Genomic DNA, 16907 nt, shown 5'->3' with positions numbered 1-16907 from the left:
AACCCCACCCACTTTGCCAATGCACAGCCCACTCAGGTGACGCACCCCCTCCAGGGACGGCATGAGAAAGCCCCAGCAAGCCAGTGACTCAGCCCCTGTAATAGGGTTAGAGGCAGAGAATCCCAGTGGAAAGAGGGGAACCGGCCAGGCAGAGACTGCAAGGGCGGTTTGTTGCTCCAGAGCCTTTCTGTTCACCTTCCCACTCCTGGGCCAGACAACACTCAATCATATGACCCACTGAAGAGAAGTCTTCAGTAAAGACTTAAAGGTTGAGACAGAGTTTGCGTCTCTGACATGGGTAGGCAGACCGTTCCATAAAAATGGAGCTCTGTAGGAGAAAGCCCTGCCTCCAGCTGTTTGCTAAGAAATTCTAGGGACAATTAGGAGGCCTGCATCTTGTGACCATAGCGTACGTGTAGGTATGTACGGCAGGACCAAATCAGAGAGGTAGGAGCAAGCCCATGTAATGCTTTGTAGGTTAGCAGTAAAACCTTGAAATCAGCCCTTGCTTTGACAGGAAGCCAGTGTAGAGGCTAGCACTGGAGTAATATGATCAAATTTTGGGGTTCTAGTCAGGATTCTAGCAGCCGTATTTAGCACTAACTGAAGTTTATTTAGTGCTTTATCCGGGTAGCTGGAAAGTAGAGCATTGCCGTAGTCTAACCTAGAAGTGACAAAAGCATGGATTATTTTTTTCTGCATCATTTTTGTACAGAAAGTTTCTGATTTTTGCAATGTCACGTAGATGGAAAAAAGCTGTCCTTGAAATGGTCTTGATATGTTCTTCAAAAGAGAGATCAGGGTCCAGAGTAACGCCGAGGTCCTTCAGTTTTATTTGAGACGACTATACAACCATTAAGATTAATTGTCAGATTCAACAGAAGATCTCTTTGTTTCTTGGGACCTAGAACAAGCATCTCTGTTTTGTCTGAGTTTAAAAGTAGAAAGTTTGCAGTCATCCACTTCCTTATGTCTGAAACACATGCTTCTAGCAAGGGCAATTTTGGGGCTTCACCATGTTTCATTGAAATGTACAGCTGTGTGTCCTCCGCATAGCAGTGAAAGTTAGCATTATGTTTTCGAATAACATCCCCAAGAGGTAAAATGTATAGTGAAAAAAATAGTGGTCCTAAAATGGAACCTTGAGGAACACCGAAATTTACAGTTGATTTGTCAGAGGACAAACCATTCACAGAGACAAACTGATATCTTTCCGACAGATAAGATCTAAACCAGGCCAGAACTTGTCCGTGTAGACCAATTTGGGTTTCCAATCTCTCCAAAAGAACGTGGTGATCGATGGTATCAAAAGCAGCACTAAGGTCTAGGAGCACGAGGACAGATGCCATTAAAATGTCATTTACCACCTTCACAAGTGCTGTCTCAGTGCTATGATGGGGTCTAAAACCAGACTGAAGCATTTAGTATACTTTGTTTGTCTTCAGGAAGGCAGTGAGTTGCTGCGCAACAGCCTTTTCTAAAACTTTTGTGAGGAATGGAAGATTCGATATAGGCCAATTGTTTTTTTTATATTTTCTGGGTCAAGGTTTGGCTTTTTCAAGAGAGGCTTTATTACTGCCACTTTTAGTGAGTTTGGTACACATCCGGTGGATAGAGAGCCGTTTATTATGTTCAACATAGGAGGGCCAATCACAGGAAGAAGCTCTCAGTAGTTTAGTTGGAATAGGGTCCAGTATGCAGCTTGAAGGTTTGGAGGCCATGATTATTTTCATCATTGTGTCAAGAGAGATATAGTACTAAAACACTTGAGCGTCTCTCTTGATCCTAGGTCCTGGGAGAGTTGTGCAGACTCAGGACAACTGAGCTTTGAAGGAATAAGCAGATTTAAAGAGGAGTCTGTAATTTACTTTCTAATAATCATAATCTTTTCCTCAAAGAAGTTCATGAATTTATCACTGCTAAAGTGAAAGTCATCCTCTCTTGGGGAATGCTGCTTTTTAGTTAGCTTTGCGACAGTATCAAAAAGGAATTTCGGATTCTTATTTTCCTCGATTAAGTTAGAAAAATAGGATGATCGAGCAGCAGTAAGGGCTCTTCGGTACTGTCTTTCCAAGCTAGTCGGAAGACTTCCAGTTTGGTGTGGCGCCATTTCCGTTCCAATTTTCTGGAAGCTTGCTTCAGAGCTCGGGTATTTTCTGTGTACCAGGGAGCTAGTTTCTTATGAGAAATGTTTTTAGTTTTTCGGGGTGCAACTGCATCTAGGGTATTGCGCAAGGTTAAATTGAGTTCCTCAGTTAGGTGGTTAACTGATTTTTGTCCTCTGGCGTCCTTGGGTAGACAGGGAATCTGGAATGCCATCAAGGAATCTTTGTGTTGTCTGTGAATTTATATCACGACTTTTGATGTTCCTTGATTGGGGTCTGAGCAGATTATTTGTTGCAATTGCAAACGGAATGAAATGGTGGTCCGATAGTCCAGGATTATGAGGATTAACATTAAGATCCACAACATTTATTCCATGGGACAAAACTAGGTCCAGCGTATGACTGTGACAGTGAGTGGGTCCAGAGACATGTTGGACAAAACCCATTGAGTCGATGATGGCTCCGAAAGCCTTTTGGAGTGGGTCTGTGGTCTTTTCCATGTGAATATTAAAGTCACCAAAGATTAGAATATTATCTGCTATGACTACAAGGTCCGATAGGAATTCAGGGAACTCGGTGAGGAACGCTGTATATGGCCCAGGAGGCCTGTAAACAGTAGCTATAAAAAGTGATTGAGTAGGCTGCATAGATTTCATGACTAGAAGCTCAAAAGACAAACGTCTTCTTTTTTTTGTAAATTGAAATTTGCTATCGTAAATGTTAGCAACACCTCCGCCTTTGCGGGATGCACGGGGGATATGGTCACTAGTGTAGCCAGGAGGTGAGGCCTCATTTAACACAGTAAATTCATTAGGCTTAAGCCATGTTTCTGTCAGGCCAATCACATCAAAATTATGATCAGTGATTAGTTCATTGACTATAATTGCCTTTGAAGTAAGGGATCTAACATTAAGTAGCCCTATTTTGAGATGTGAGGTATCATGATCACTTTCAATAATGACAGGAATGGAGGTGGTCTTTATCCTAGTGAGATTGCTAAGGCGAACACCGCCATGTTTAGTTTTGCCCACTGTCTCAATGGTGACAGCTGAGCTGACTACAGTGACTGCTAGTGGCAGACTCCACTATGCTGACAGGCTGGCTAACAGCCTGCTGCCTGGCCTGCACCCTATTTCATTGTGGAGCTAAAGGAGTTAGAGCCCTGTCTATGTTGGTAGATAAGATGAAAGCACCTCTCCAGCTAGGATGGAGTCTGTCACTCCTCAGCAGGTCAGGCTTGGTCCTGTTTGTGGATGAGTCCCAGAAAGAGGGCCAATTATCTACAAATTCTATCTTTTGGGAGAGGCAGAAATCACTTTTCAACCAGCAATTGAGTTGTGAGACTCTGCTGTAGAGCTCATCACTCCCCCTAACTGGGAGGGGGCCAGAGACAATTACTCGATGCCGACACATCTTTCTAGCTGATATGCACGCAGAAGCTATGTTGCGCTTGGTGATCTCTGACTGTTTCCTTGAGTGACGCATCTTGACAATGGTGTCTCACAAATATTACCACACCATCTTGGCCAATGACTACTCCCGGTCCTTTCCACTCTTGACAGTCAACTCGTTTGTTGTACACTCCATGTGCTCTGTGTCCGTCAGAATCTCATTTTTACATGGACTCTGATGTCTTTTGTCTAAAATGTTTACACAATAGTTGCCTGGGGTAGAAAGTTCAAGGGTCACTGGTTTTTTAAACATCACTGCCTTGTCATTTTTTTATTCCTAGTACATCCCCTGCCTTCTTGAGGGAAGCTTTACTTAATAGTAAGGGGATATCTGTAGGGACCACCTCTGTTTCAATGTGACACTTAGTCTGACCAATTTTGCTGGTATTTGACTCTCTTGGTAGAATGGACGATTCTCCCATCTCCAAATTTGAAAGCTCTGTAGCTTAGTGTGCCAATCATGTTTTGTACTACTTTCATGTTTAGTTCACTGATATGGCGATCAAGCCATTTTGCACCACACACTATGTGTGTGCACATGTAGTATCAATCACAACAGATCGTAAGGATTCAACTATAAAGATCTCCTTATCAGAAGCAGATTTGTTTGAAAACAGTGTAATGTTACAATGCTCTCTCTGTTTACATTTTCCTGTTAGTTTAAATTGTTCATTTTTTTAGGACAGTCTTTAACCCAATGGTAAGTGCTTTGACAAATAGCACATTTTGATCTCCTTCCATATTTGTCTAGTGGATTTGTGCCTGGAAATGGCGCCCTCTTCTGGTTGTCTTGAGTATGTGACTTGTTGGTGTCTTTACTCTGCTGCTCAGTGTAATATGCTGCTAATATCTTTTCACCAAAAATGATTTTTAGTGCCAACTTCATTGACTCAAGTCAGCACAGTACAAGCAGTCAAAGCCAACTGTTTCTGCCTACCATCCAGACAGGCAGTATCTAGCAACTTGAAAGCTAACACTGCATCCGGAGAACCATGTCGTACTTGCGCATCCTATTGTACCTCTGTTCAAAATCAATGAGGTAGTCCGTCATTGCAAACAAAATATCTCTAACACTGTCCGTTTGAATATGCCTCGTAGGCACGGTCTTTCTCTTTAAGAAACACCTGATCCAGTGCTCTAATCCTTGTTCAAATCCTCAAGGGATATTTCCAGTTCTGTCTCTCTCGCTCTTCCATTGAGCGATAATACCACAAGTGCTGCCTTTTCCCGTCCAGATTAGTAACCCGTGTCTAGATTCCACGTTCATTTTTCTTCTTGTCGAACCGAGGTGGCAATCGAAATGACACAACGACAAGGTTCTAGTTTAACAATGTTTACTAAACCGTATTAGCACACTACGTGGTTGCCATTGCACTCAGGCCTGGTTCATCAACCACAAGACTCCTGCGCAGGGGCACTAATTAACAGAGCGATAGCCCCGTAATAACAGAAATGGAAGGATACTTAACATGAACTTTAACAACCAGTATCGTGATATTCAGGGGTTTTGTGGCAAAGAAACAACATGAAGAGGATTGAATTTCCTGAGGAAAACAGTCCTAATGTTGGAAACAAAAAGCCTTATGTTGTCACCCAGAATCACATTTTTTCCAAGCTATAGCGCACAATATTTTACATACAGTAGTTTTTTTTTAAAGGCCCAAATAGTTTAGTCTCCTTTCTTTCCCTTTTTGTCAAGGAAAATCCAGTATCGTGACAACCCTAAATGTAGTAAGTCTGTCTGTCTTACTGGTGTCTGCTCCCTGTAGGAGGAGTATGATAAATACGGGATCCGTATCCGGGTGAAGTTCCGTAGCAGCACGCAGCTCCACGAGCTCACAGCACACCACCAGAGTGGAGGGGAGCGCAGTGTCTCCACAATGCTCTACCTCATGGCCCTGCAAGAGCTCAACCGCTGTCCCTTCCGAGTGGTGGATGAGATCAACCAGGTGTGTAACAGACACCAACTGCTGCCTGCTTAAGTGGTAAAATCACTTGCACATCCAGACTGTATTCACACAGGCTTTGTTTCTTCCTATTCTACCCAGGGTATGGACCCAGTCAATGAAAGGAGAGTATTTGACATTGTTGTACGGACAGCCTGCAAGGAGACAACCTCCCAGTACTTCTTCATCACACCCAAGGTAAGTGTCACTGCAGAGGTCGTGACTTACTAGTGATGGTTGTGAATTAATGTTTGTGTTTTTCTCCAGCTCCTTCAGAACCTCCAGTATGCAGATGAGATGACTGTCCTGTGTGTCCATAACGGACCTCACATGCTGCCCCCCAACAAGTGGGACGAGAAGGCCTTCACGAGACGCTGCCTCCGCCGCAAGGGCAAATAGTGAAATGACCAGTTCAAGATTTTCTGAGCTCTCATTTTTGGTTTGACAGAAAAGATTTGTTGATACAATAATTTTTTTTATACACTGTTTAAATAGATACTTTGTAAATACTGTTCGATATGCATTGTTCAAATGTTATCTTTGAGATTGGAAAGACTCCTTTTCATGCTAATTGTAAAGATGCAAGCGCTGTTCTATTTTGGGTTGAGCAAATTAATAGTGGATTAAATGTTCTTGATGTGAAGCAGTCAGCAGGGCATGAGATTTGGTTTTTTTAATCTAATGGTCTTTGCCTAGTTTTTAGGACATCAGTGTGAAATCAACAAGTTTCACCCCCCCCCCCCCCCATTCTATCAATGGTCCTTTGATCAAATTAGATACCTTTAGACGATCAAACACCATTGAGGGCAACAAAATACTTTTTGCTCATCACCTCAAAATGTGATCACACAATTGTACTAGAGTTGACAACTTCCTATGCAAATGGGCCACGGTGTAACAGAGTACCATTTGATTTGTTTAACCCTTATCTTTAATATTGTAATGTTTCTGTGTTTTTCTTTGTTCAACATTTCAGAATAATGATCAATGACAGGAGTGATATTCAGTCTGCATAGATGACACTTTTTTATGCTACCCAAGATTACTTATATTATTTAAAGGTGTTCTAGTAAGCTATTGTGCAAAGTAAACAAGTTATTACTCAAGTGACTTAATTTACTCCTGTTGTGTGTTGGGGCACCATGTCCAATCCTATGAATGATGACAGTTGTTTGTTTGAGGTGTTTACTACTCAAATTCACAGCTTTCCAAAACATCCGCAATAATTATTCAAAATGGTTACATTGTAGCTAATACTTAGGGTATGTGTTGCATACTGGTTACATATCAGCGACGACCGAAAGTAGGTGCCCCCTACACTCCTGTCTTCCAATCAGAGGTTCGCCATTTTCCATGACGTATGTTACCACTCGTACTAAAGAAGGCAAAAAAAAAAAAAAAAAGCAAGCGGAAAACAGTCAGTAGCTTCTCTAGCGGGCGTACTTTTAGACGGAGCCCTTAGTATCTCAGGAAGGGGAACGGAGAGTCTGCCAGGACTTTTTGTACAGCGAACGACCAACTAACGTTACAGTGTAAAAACACTAGTTCTGACGGTAAGTTAAACTCCTTTACAAAATATTTTCCAGCGAACTAGCTTGCGCGTTATGAAAAGCAAAGTATTGTTGATGTTTAACGAACGTTACTGGCTGTTGAGTGTCTTTGAAAGGGTAACGGTAGCTAACGAGCTAGTTTTACCGTTAAAATACAACTTAAATTTGTTTAACTAGCTATTTAAACCTAGTTTCATTACTTTACGATTACATAACGAGGGTCAATAGCTAGCTAAATACAGATATGTACTTTTCCCCCAATAAATGAGGGGTTAAGTTACGCTAGTTAACGTTAGCTGGCTGTTTATTTGGAGGGTCAAACAATTTGTATCTTTAAAAAATGATTTTTATTACATCGCTGAAAACAATTGTTAGCAAGTAGGACTTATCGTCCAAATGCTTCTCATGAGCCAGCGCCGACCTAAAACGGCAACTATCTGATTTCGTATTCGTCGTCGTTAGCTAAGCTAGCTTGACTGATGTGGATCAACTCGATGCCACCTGCTCAACCTTCGAATATTTTACATGATTAACGTCCCTAAAGTCTGTTTAAATTGACATCCGTTTTATTTGACTGGCGCTAGATGTTTTGGTATACATCAATTACTGGAAGAACTACATTTGTTCATGTTGAATTGACAAAACGGGAACAAAAGGAAAAGACAAAGCGCTAACCTTCGCTAGCTAACGGTAATCGTCGTGACTTGGATGAACCACATTTCACTAGTTATCTTGCTGGATCATAGTAATTACTTTTGTATGATCAGTTGTAGTTAGCTGAACATCTATCACGACGTTGTTTGGTAGTACAGTGATGGTAGGCTAACTTAGTTAGATGTCGGAATTACAATCTTCACTAGCTACGTAGCCTAGCGTGACTCAGTGGATTTAAAGAGCAATCGAGGCCTCTACTCTAGCTGTACTGGTATTGCACCGTCCGATTCGTTCCCCGGAACTGTTGTCCCAACTAGCTTGCCAGTCTGTGTGGGGGATTTATTAAATGGATAATGATAGATCCATTGTAGTCTTGTATAACATTGTTAGTTGATTAATGGGGGGGCTCATCGGTATTGCAGACATCAAAATCATATGTGCTAAGAGATGGGACTGTTGTTGTTGGCTTGTAGTGTAGCTACCTAGGAACACACGGGTTATTATATATGTAGGGCAAAGCCACCGCTCTTGTCAATACAATTCAATGCGTGTGTGGCATTGCAGCTTGTATGTAAACATTTACCATATCTCAGTCAAACCGTGAGCGCCCTCCACACGTTTCTGTAGAAACAAATTACGAACGTACCCGTCTCACTGTGAGCAGGCGCTACGGTTTGGTGACGTAACCAAACTTTAGTGGGGCTTCCAGGGTTACCTATAAATAGCGTAGCGAGGTCGTGTGGGTGCGCCTTTGAGATCAGCCTGTCACATTGCACCCTTGTGACAGGCGAAAGCTAATACCCCGTCCATGCGAGTTTGGGGCAGCAAAGAGCACTGCAGTCAGCAGGCATACACGTGATGCGGCGATTGAAGTGCCTTTCTGGGGGAAACCTCTGACGCATTTCGCTAGAAAGCGTGGCATGGGCTTGTGAGTCTCCCCACCTCTGCGCGGCAGTCCTCGGTTCCTAGAAGACTGATACAAGTGCCTCAACTTGCTTTTCGTTTTCTTCCATGAACAGACTAGTTGGCTACGGTTAAGCTAATGGAAACTGGCTGCTTAATTTGGGGTATTTATCAACCTGCCTTAAGACTGTTACTGTACCACTATCCCAGTTGTTTGTAGCTGATCAGAACGCTCTGGGTTGGGGAAAGGTTCACATACCACTCTGTTCATCTCTGGACATGATAGTGAGTGATGCAACCAGAAGGACTGGTTGCTTCTTGCCAATGATTGAACACTTTCACATCCCGCCATCTGTTTAGACCCCTGTCTTGTCTGTTGACGATAACCAGGCAGGCAGCCACACATTTACTGTGATGAACTCACCAGTGGTGCTATCAAGGTTTAAATTCTAACTGGGTCTAAACCCCAACTGATAAACATAGTGCTGAAAGAGTGACTGACAGATGGTGCTGAAATGAATGTTGTAAAATATATATATATATATATATATTTAAACTACCTACAGACAGCAAGGCTATTAAAACCCTGGGATTATCAAATCTCTGTTTAGAGAACATTCAATGTGCCTGCAAATAAACCCACTGTGAGCGAGTTGAGTTGAACCCGTAGATAGAGGACCCTAGTGCCCAGAAGCCTGCTTTAGCATGGGCAGCGCCATTGAGGACTTTCGCCATTTTAAGTAGTTAACTGAAGATAATGACACTGAATTATACTCATGAGGAAACCTTCCATAACTACAGATTGCGGTAAATCGCCATCCTTTACTTAAGAAGGGTTGGGCGATACTACAATGTAATTGGAGATCAACAATGTTTGACGTTGTGATGTGATGAAAGCAAGTAGAATTTTTAACAGACGCTAGTTTAGCTTGTTTTAACTTGGCTGGCACAGCTGGAGTCGGGCAGCACTCAACAGGAAACATAACAAAAGACCTACCTATTCTTATTCGCCATAGTCTATTTTAATGAATGTATATGGTGCCAAAAGCTGTGCAGAATGTCTGAACATTTCTCTCACCTCTTCATTGTCGTATGATCATGGGCCTTTTGCAGCGGACACTCCATTGTCTGGCTTGTTTTAAAAGCTTTGCTTTCCCTTTTTCCCCCAATCATCATTCTATTTGAATGTGACTTGTTGGCTTAAACATTTTTTTTAAACATTTTTTTTTTAAACTTTATTTTACTAGGCAAGTCAGTTAAGAACAAATTCTCATTTTCAATGACTGCCTAGGAACGGTGGATAACTGCCTGTTCAGGGTCAGAACAACAGATTTGTACCTTGTCAGCTCGGGGGTTTGAACTTGCAACCCTCCGGTTACTAGTCCAACGCTCTAACCACTAGGCCGTCCTGCTGCCGCATATAGCCTACTCTTTCATGACCAACCTTCAAATGAACGTAAGAAGCCATTAACTGAGTCTCTCAAAGTTTTGTGTTTGTGAATAGCCTAAATAAAAACATGGTACAGTAGTATTGACAGAGCGAGGACCATCTAGTACAAAATGGATTAATCAAATGAGAAGTTTAAGCAAACATATGCATTTCTGGCCTTCACCTGACCAAAGCTTTAGTATAAACTAATTGTGTGCTGCTGGAAAATCCCTCCTTGCAAACCAAACAGTCAATTATATATGCCTACACCGGGCTGTCAATAGCACTTCCAGTGCACGTTACTTGTACAAGTTAAACATATAAACAAATGTTTATAATATTGTTGAAGGGTTTATTCATAGCCTTGAATTGAGCAAAGGGCATTGCATAAGCTCCTACAGCATCGCTTTCGATAAGTGGTAATAAAACCCTTCTGCCTATTATTTTAGCCATATCTTACAAAAAGGTTTCTGACAAGGAACACAAGCATTTTATATTTTTCTGGCTTTAACCACCTAGAGTCGATTGACGCACCGGTGCGGACTACCAAATTCTCTGAAATTACATTGGAGGCAGCTTATGGTAGAGAAATGGACATTCAATTCTCTGGCAACAGCTCTGGTTGACATTCCTGCAGTCAGCATCCCAATTGCACGTTCCCTCAACTTGAGACATCGGTGGCATTGTGTTGTGACACAGCTGCACATTTTAGTGTGGCCTTTAATTGTCCCCAGCAAAAGGTGCACCTGTGTAATGATCATACTGTTTAATCAGCTTCTTGATATGCCACACCTGTCAAGTGGATGGATTATCTTGAAACAAGGGACTTTACATGTTGCATTTTATATTTTTGTTAAGTGTGTCTCTGTCTAGAACTTTCTTGTATCTCCTAGATGTAAGCTAAGCACTTAAACCTGGTTTCTTATGATTTGTTTTTGACTGTTTTGCCATTTATGAATGTGTCATTCAATGCATTTCTCTGGGCTATAGTAGTAGGCCAAATTCAATATTTTATTTATACACAAAGGGGTCCTAAAAATCTAATTGTCATATTATGGATCGTTTGGCAATCTTAAAACAATAATTAATAGAGTTTGATTGGGGAGTGTTGAGTGAGTCTGAGCTCATCACGTAGTTCTCTTCTCGGCTAGCTTTTTGGAGAACACACCATTGATAGCTCGACGGACACCAAATGCTATGTCAGTGTTGGCCTTTTCCTGCTTCAGAGAATTGATTGTAACATTGAGATTGTGGCCGAAACAGTTCAGCCATGGCCATTCCAACAACGTTAGCACCATTATCAGTTGTGATGCAGGATTCCAGACATCACCCAACCCTACTTTATATCTGTTCAAACAAGACTCTAGGTGGCAGTGTGCATGCACCCTTTCAGGTTGTTTGCCAACTTAGTCTTAGTAGTGGTCTTAATCGTAATAGTAGTCTTAGTTCAAAGTCAAAAGGAAGATGGCCTCACTGGCGACGCTGTGCTCTGACGCCGTAATGGGACAATGGTTGGGTATCTATGGTTACCTGAATTAAGGGGCAGGGATTTTTTTTAAATGGTGGCAAGCAGCTCAATGCTGCAGTGATTACAGGACTGTCCTGAGAATGCTGGAGTAGGCATGTTGCTTCTTAGGTTGTGGGTTCAGTATCTTCTATTGGCAGAGGTCACATTAGCGTTCAGAAATCTGCATTTTCAAAACTCAAAACCATAACTTTTGTCCAGTGTTTTATATTTTAAGTGTTATTAAAAAATGTATTCCCATGTTCTAAGGAATCTATTTTAATTATATCCAGGACAATTCAATCAGCAGAGATGGCACAGGAGACCAATCAGAGCCAAGCGCCCATGCTTTGTGCCACCGGCTGTGGTTTCTTTGGAAACCCCAGGACCAGTGGCATGTGCTCTGTCTGCTATAAGGACCACCTGACCAGACAGAACAATGGAGTGAGCCCCCTGAGTGCAATGGGTAAGAGCTGCCTTTCCTCCATAATTTGTTTTGTTCATCTTTATCTGTTTGAGAAGCAGATGCCTTACAACTCCATGTTTTTGCAGTCAGTGCATTTTCTCTTTGTTAATCTAATCATGTATTGTTTAATTTAGGTGGCAGTGTGTCCAGTAGCCCCACAATGGAGACTTCGACCATCCAGAGAATTGAGGCATCCTTGAATAATGCTGCTGCTGCTGAAGCGGAGGCCGAAGCTGCCAGGTGAGGGTCTGTTGCGACTCTGAAATGACCATGGAAACCATTCTTTAAGACCAAGTATCACCAAATGACTCACTTCTCTCGCACCATGTTTGTTATATTGTTACATCTGAATGAGATTGCTAGTATGAAGTGGATGATTATTTTTACCCTATAGCACCTGTTCTCTTTCTCTCACTGTAGTGGGGCAGCAGCTCTTCCTGTTACCCAACAGATGACAGAGATGAGCATTTCCTGTGAAGAGGAAGGAGCGTCGCCTAAAGCAGAGCTTGCAGAACCTGGTGCGTGTCTGATTCATATGGGTGTTCAGTGCCTCATTGGGTGGGGGTCACGTGAGTGGTTACAGGCCTGTGATGGGAGGTGGTTGTGAATAGTCTCTGGGCTCTGTTGTTTTGATGTCTTATTTTTCTGGTCTCTCCAGTGGTCACTCAGCCCACCGCCTCAGCTTCCCCTCCTAGTGCTGCCGGCAGTGATGAATCCAAATCACCCGACTCTGCCAAACCGAAAAAGAACAGGTGCTTCATGTGCCGCAAGAAGGTTGGCCTTACAGGTGAGGACAAACAATCCAGTACTGCCTAACATTGTTGCTTATTCAGTCAGACCTCAGTCAAGACTATGGCTTATGTGCCTCTCTATGATTGAGTATATAGGATACACTGCGCAGAGGTGATATGAGCTGGGTCTATTAGTGTGACTGACTCACTGTGCCTTTTTGCTCTGTCAGGTTTTGACTGCCGCTGTGGGAACCTGTTCTGTGGACTCCACCGTTATTCAGACAAGCACAACTGCCCGTATGACTACAAAGCCGACGCCGCCGCCAAGATCCGCAAGGAGAACCCTGTGGTGGTGGCTGACAAGATCCAGAGAATATAAGACCTTCTCTCACTTTGACCTTGAACACTTGGAGTGATTGGCAAAAAAAAGGACTCGCGCTTGACCTGCGTTCTAAAGGACTAGTTTTTTTTGTTTTTTTTTACAGTATGGGGGGAATCCAGTTGTCTGCAATGCATGAACGATCACATTTTTCTTCTGTTTTCTGTCTGTCTGAGCTTACGATTTTACAAAAAATTAAAGACAAAAGAAGAACTTTTAAAAAATCAGCAGACTAGGACACTCTTTTCCAGGGACGCCTGGACCTGGCTTAATTCTTAGTGTTTTTTGGGAATCTGATTGTTGTCAAGTAGGCGGTCTGATGTGTTGTGGTTGTCATGAGTTTACTACTTTGACTCTGTATTTATGAGATTTTTCTGAGGAGAGGGGGGACGTTGTAGCCTATGAGACTGTTACAGCCCCGACCGGATCAGTCCATTTATATGTACTACCAGACATGTTTGTGTCTGTGCTGTATGGGGCCTCAATTCAGGGGAGACCCCCAAGCACATTCTCTATTGTGAGATCAGATGTGAAGAAGTGACTTTAACAAATGAAGTCTTTTTATTTTTTTTATCACCTAAAGAACAACCTGTTCAAGATGCTTATGAAATGATCATCCAGTATGAATGGTGAAAGCGGCACTGACACTTGGAGGATGGATGTGTTCTGTTCCAGCCCTATAGGTTCTCATCACATTCATCTGAATCAAACAGAATATCAGTGTACTCATACAAGCCTGCTCCACTGGTTCATTCTTCCTGCAATGTGTGCTGCACTAAAAACCATTGCTTAGGTTTACTTGTATCCGTTAAAGATGGGGTTTCTAAAAAAGTATTTAGGTCTGATGCTGTGATGTAATGTGTATTTGAAGGGGAAACTTGGCACTGCCTTTGTCTGGCTGGATGGGAGACTGGCGGAAGACTGTTCACTTCCTGCAATTGAGATCTGGTCATGTGACCCCAAACTGTTGTCATGTGACAGTGCTGATGCACATTCTGTGATCTTATTTGAGGATATGGGATGTTTTGCTTGGGTTGTTGTATCAATGACAAATAGCCTAAATTAACCAGATTGCTGAGGTTGGAAGGGTTAGGTCCACTAATCTTTTGATCAATATTTCCCAGAAAATGTGTGATATATTTCTGATTTATATTGTGTAGTGCAAATCACATGCTATGTATTAAACACATGTCTAATGTATGCCATTTGATGGATGGATGGTGGCTGAGTATTGTGTGCAAGTACCTGTGTTCCTCAGTAGTCAGAACTGATCCAGTGGACTTTTTTTTGTGTGTCTGGCTGCTCAGCTCTAGTCTCTCGGTAGGGCTGTGAGATTTCACCTTTTTCATTTTAACCCTTTTTAGTTATGCAAGTTTGTACAAACCATCTTTATATTTATGTACCGCACATATAATCTTGTTACCCAACATTACAGCAAAATTGTACCATGTAAATAAAATTATGTACAGAGATATAGAATCATGTACTCTGTGGCAATTTATTTCACTCATCGTGGCTTGAGAGTTACCTGTCTAACTTCCTGTTGACTTGAGGGAAAGCTTGTTTGTTTTGAGTCTCAACTGTTCTATTGAAAAAGTTACTAGCTAGCTACCTTTTTTGGGGTCCTGCGATGCGGTTTGTGTCAGCAGCGGTCTCAGCAACTAACTGTCCATGGATCCTGCCAACCAAGGATCTGGGGAACTGCTTGGCATAGCAGCTGGCCTAGCTACCTATCAACCTAGAGGGGTTTTCTTGACTTGAATGCCGCCTGCGACGGGATTATCCCTTGTAGCTGGGATAACGGATTGTCCCGGGTTTGTGTCTGTCTAGATCCCTGCTGTTTCAATCTTCCTTGTGACCTGCCCTTTCTGGAACTGCGAGGAGTAACAACGTAGCCTACGTTGCTACTATGACAAAGACCAAAGCCAGTGGGAGTACAGTTGAGGACTGTGATGTCTATCACCGGTGAATGATCTTTTAAACTAACAAAAATTGTTCTACAACCAGTTGTTACAACAAGAAAATGGCTTCAAGTGTTGTCTAAATACTGGTGGATTCAACTAATAAAATAATGAACTACCTGAGGGGTACAGGACCCGACGAGCAGTTTGCAGTTCTCCCAGGGTCAGCTCGATGACTTTAAACAAAACTGCAAGGTGACAGCAATCTGTAAGTCATTGAGAGAGGACATCATTTCTGTATGTGAATCCATGATTACAATGACTGAGAAATCAGATTCTCGAGGGACAATCAAGGTGGAACAACATTGTTGGGGAAGGAATTGCAGAATCTCCACATAAGACCTGAATGGGGTCTAAAGACAAAGTGAGGGAAGTTATCTCAAAGAAACTGAAGATTGATCACAGGAAGATTTGAGGTGGAGCGCACCCACAGGACTGGAAAACCAATCACCAGCCCAGGTGACGGGCTCAGGTCGATAGTGGTCAAGTTCCTGAGGTTATAGGACAAGACAGCTGTTCTGAAAAGTGCCAAGAACTTGAGAGGAACTTATATTTTCCTCAACGAGGACTATCCTGCAGCTGTGCGCCAGAAGAGGAAAGAACTTATCCCAGCCATGAAAACTGCTAGAGCACTTGGTGACATGGCTTACATCTGCTATGACAGGCTCATTGTCCTCCCTCTCAAAAGCCTGGAATGGATGAGGGAGCCAAGCATATAGGTTAGTAGCTTCAACCCAGCAGCACACGAACAAACTTACCAACACTAACTGATTAATCGACTGCTGAATGTTTCATTGCTTTGCTCTTTTCCATGTTATGTCTATCACTGGTAAGCTACCCAGGAAAGGGCTGAAAATAGCCCATATTGACAATATATGTAGCCTTAGAAATAAGGTTCATGAAATCAATAACTTGCTAAAATCAGATAACATTCATATATTAGCCATTTCTGAGATTAATTTAGATAATTCCTTTGTAGCAATCAATACAAGGATATAACATATATAGAAGATACAGGAATTCCTATGGGGAAGGCGTTGGTGTATATATTCAGAGCCATATCCCTGTAATGCTTACAGTATATCTCATGTCAAGTGTTTTTGAAGTGTTGTGGCTGCAGGTTCACTTGCCTCATCTAAAGCCTATTCTTTTAGGGTCTTGCTATAGACCACAAAGTGCTAACAGTCAGTATATAAATCATGTGTGTGAAATGCTTGATAGTGTATGTGATGTAAACAGAGAGGTCTACTTTCTTGGGGAGCTGAATATTGACAGGTTTTCATCATGATGTCTACTCAAGTGGAAGCTTTTCACTGTAACCAGTGCCTGTAATCTGGTTCCGGTTATTAATCAACCTACCAGGGTGTTTACAAACACTACAGGAACAAGATCATCCACATGTATTGATCACATTTTTACTATTACTGTATAACTTTGTTCTAAAACTGTATCCGTACCCATTGGATGCAGTGATCACGATATAGTGGCTATGTCCAGGAAAGCCAAAGTTCCAAAAGCCTTGCATAAAATGGTGTGTAAGAGATCATACAAAAGATTTTGCTGTGACTCTTATGTGATGATGTTAAAATATTTGTAGGTCTGATGTGATTAATAAGGAGCATCCAGACACTGTACTTGAAGAATTTATGAAATTACTTCTTCCAATTATTGATAAACATGCACCTGTTGTTAAGTCTGAAAGACGTGGCTAAATACGTCTGGCTGCACATCTGACTGGCTGACTTACTGCTAATTGACAAATCGTGTGACTAAAGTCAACAAAAAGAAGAAGAAAATGTATGAAGAAGCCAAGATATATGATATAAAG

General features: G+C 42.1%; 2 protein-coding genes across 2 annotated transcripts in view; both read left to right on the top strand.

Moving 5' to 3' along the window:
• Positions 1–6152, top strand: part of smc5 (structural maintenance of chromosomes 5) — a 33329-nt gene extending 27177 nt beyond the window's left edge. The window contains exons 22-24 of the mRNA XM_046370239.1: positions 5326–5505; positions 5605–5700; positions 5770–6152. Coding sequence (XP_046226195.1) covers positions 5326–5505; positions 5605–5700; positions 5770–5901 — 408 coding nt within the window. The 3' untranslated portion in view covers positions 5902–6152. The remainder of the gene's footprint in view (positions 1–5325; positions 5506–5604; positions 5701–5769) is intronic.
• A 745-nt stretch (positions 6153–6897) lies between these two features.
• Positions 6898–14597, top strand: LOC124048992 (AN1-type zinc finger protein 5-like). The gene is made up of 6 exons (XM_046370241.1): positions 6898–7055; positions 11836–12008; positions 12143–12248; positions 12429–12526; positions 12667–12795; positions 12970–14597. The coding sequence occupies exons 2-6, from the start codon at positions 11855–11857 to the stop codon at positions 13116–13118; spliced, it is 636 nt and encodes a 211-aa protein (XP_046226197.1). The 5' UTR covers positions 6898–7055; positions 11836–11854; the 3' UTR covers positions 13119–14597.
• Positions 14598–16907: the final 2310 nt, after the last annotated feature.

Source organism: Oncorhynchus gorbuscha, linkage group LG11, assembly GCF_021184085.1.
Source record: "Oncorhynchus gorbuscha isolate QuinsamMale2020 ecotype Even-year linkage group LG11, OgorEven_v1.0, whole genome shotgun sequence".
NCBI classification, from domain to species: Eukaryota; Metazoa; Chordata; class Actinopteri; order Salmoniformes; family Salmonidae; genus Oncorhynchus; species Oncorhynchus gorbuscha.
Note: the sequence above shows the minus strand (reverse complement) of the source record. Positions and strands in the feature narration are given on the sequence as shown.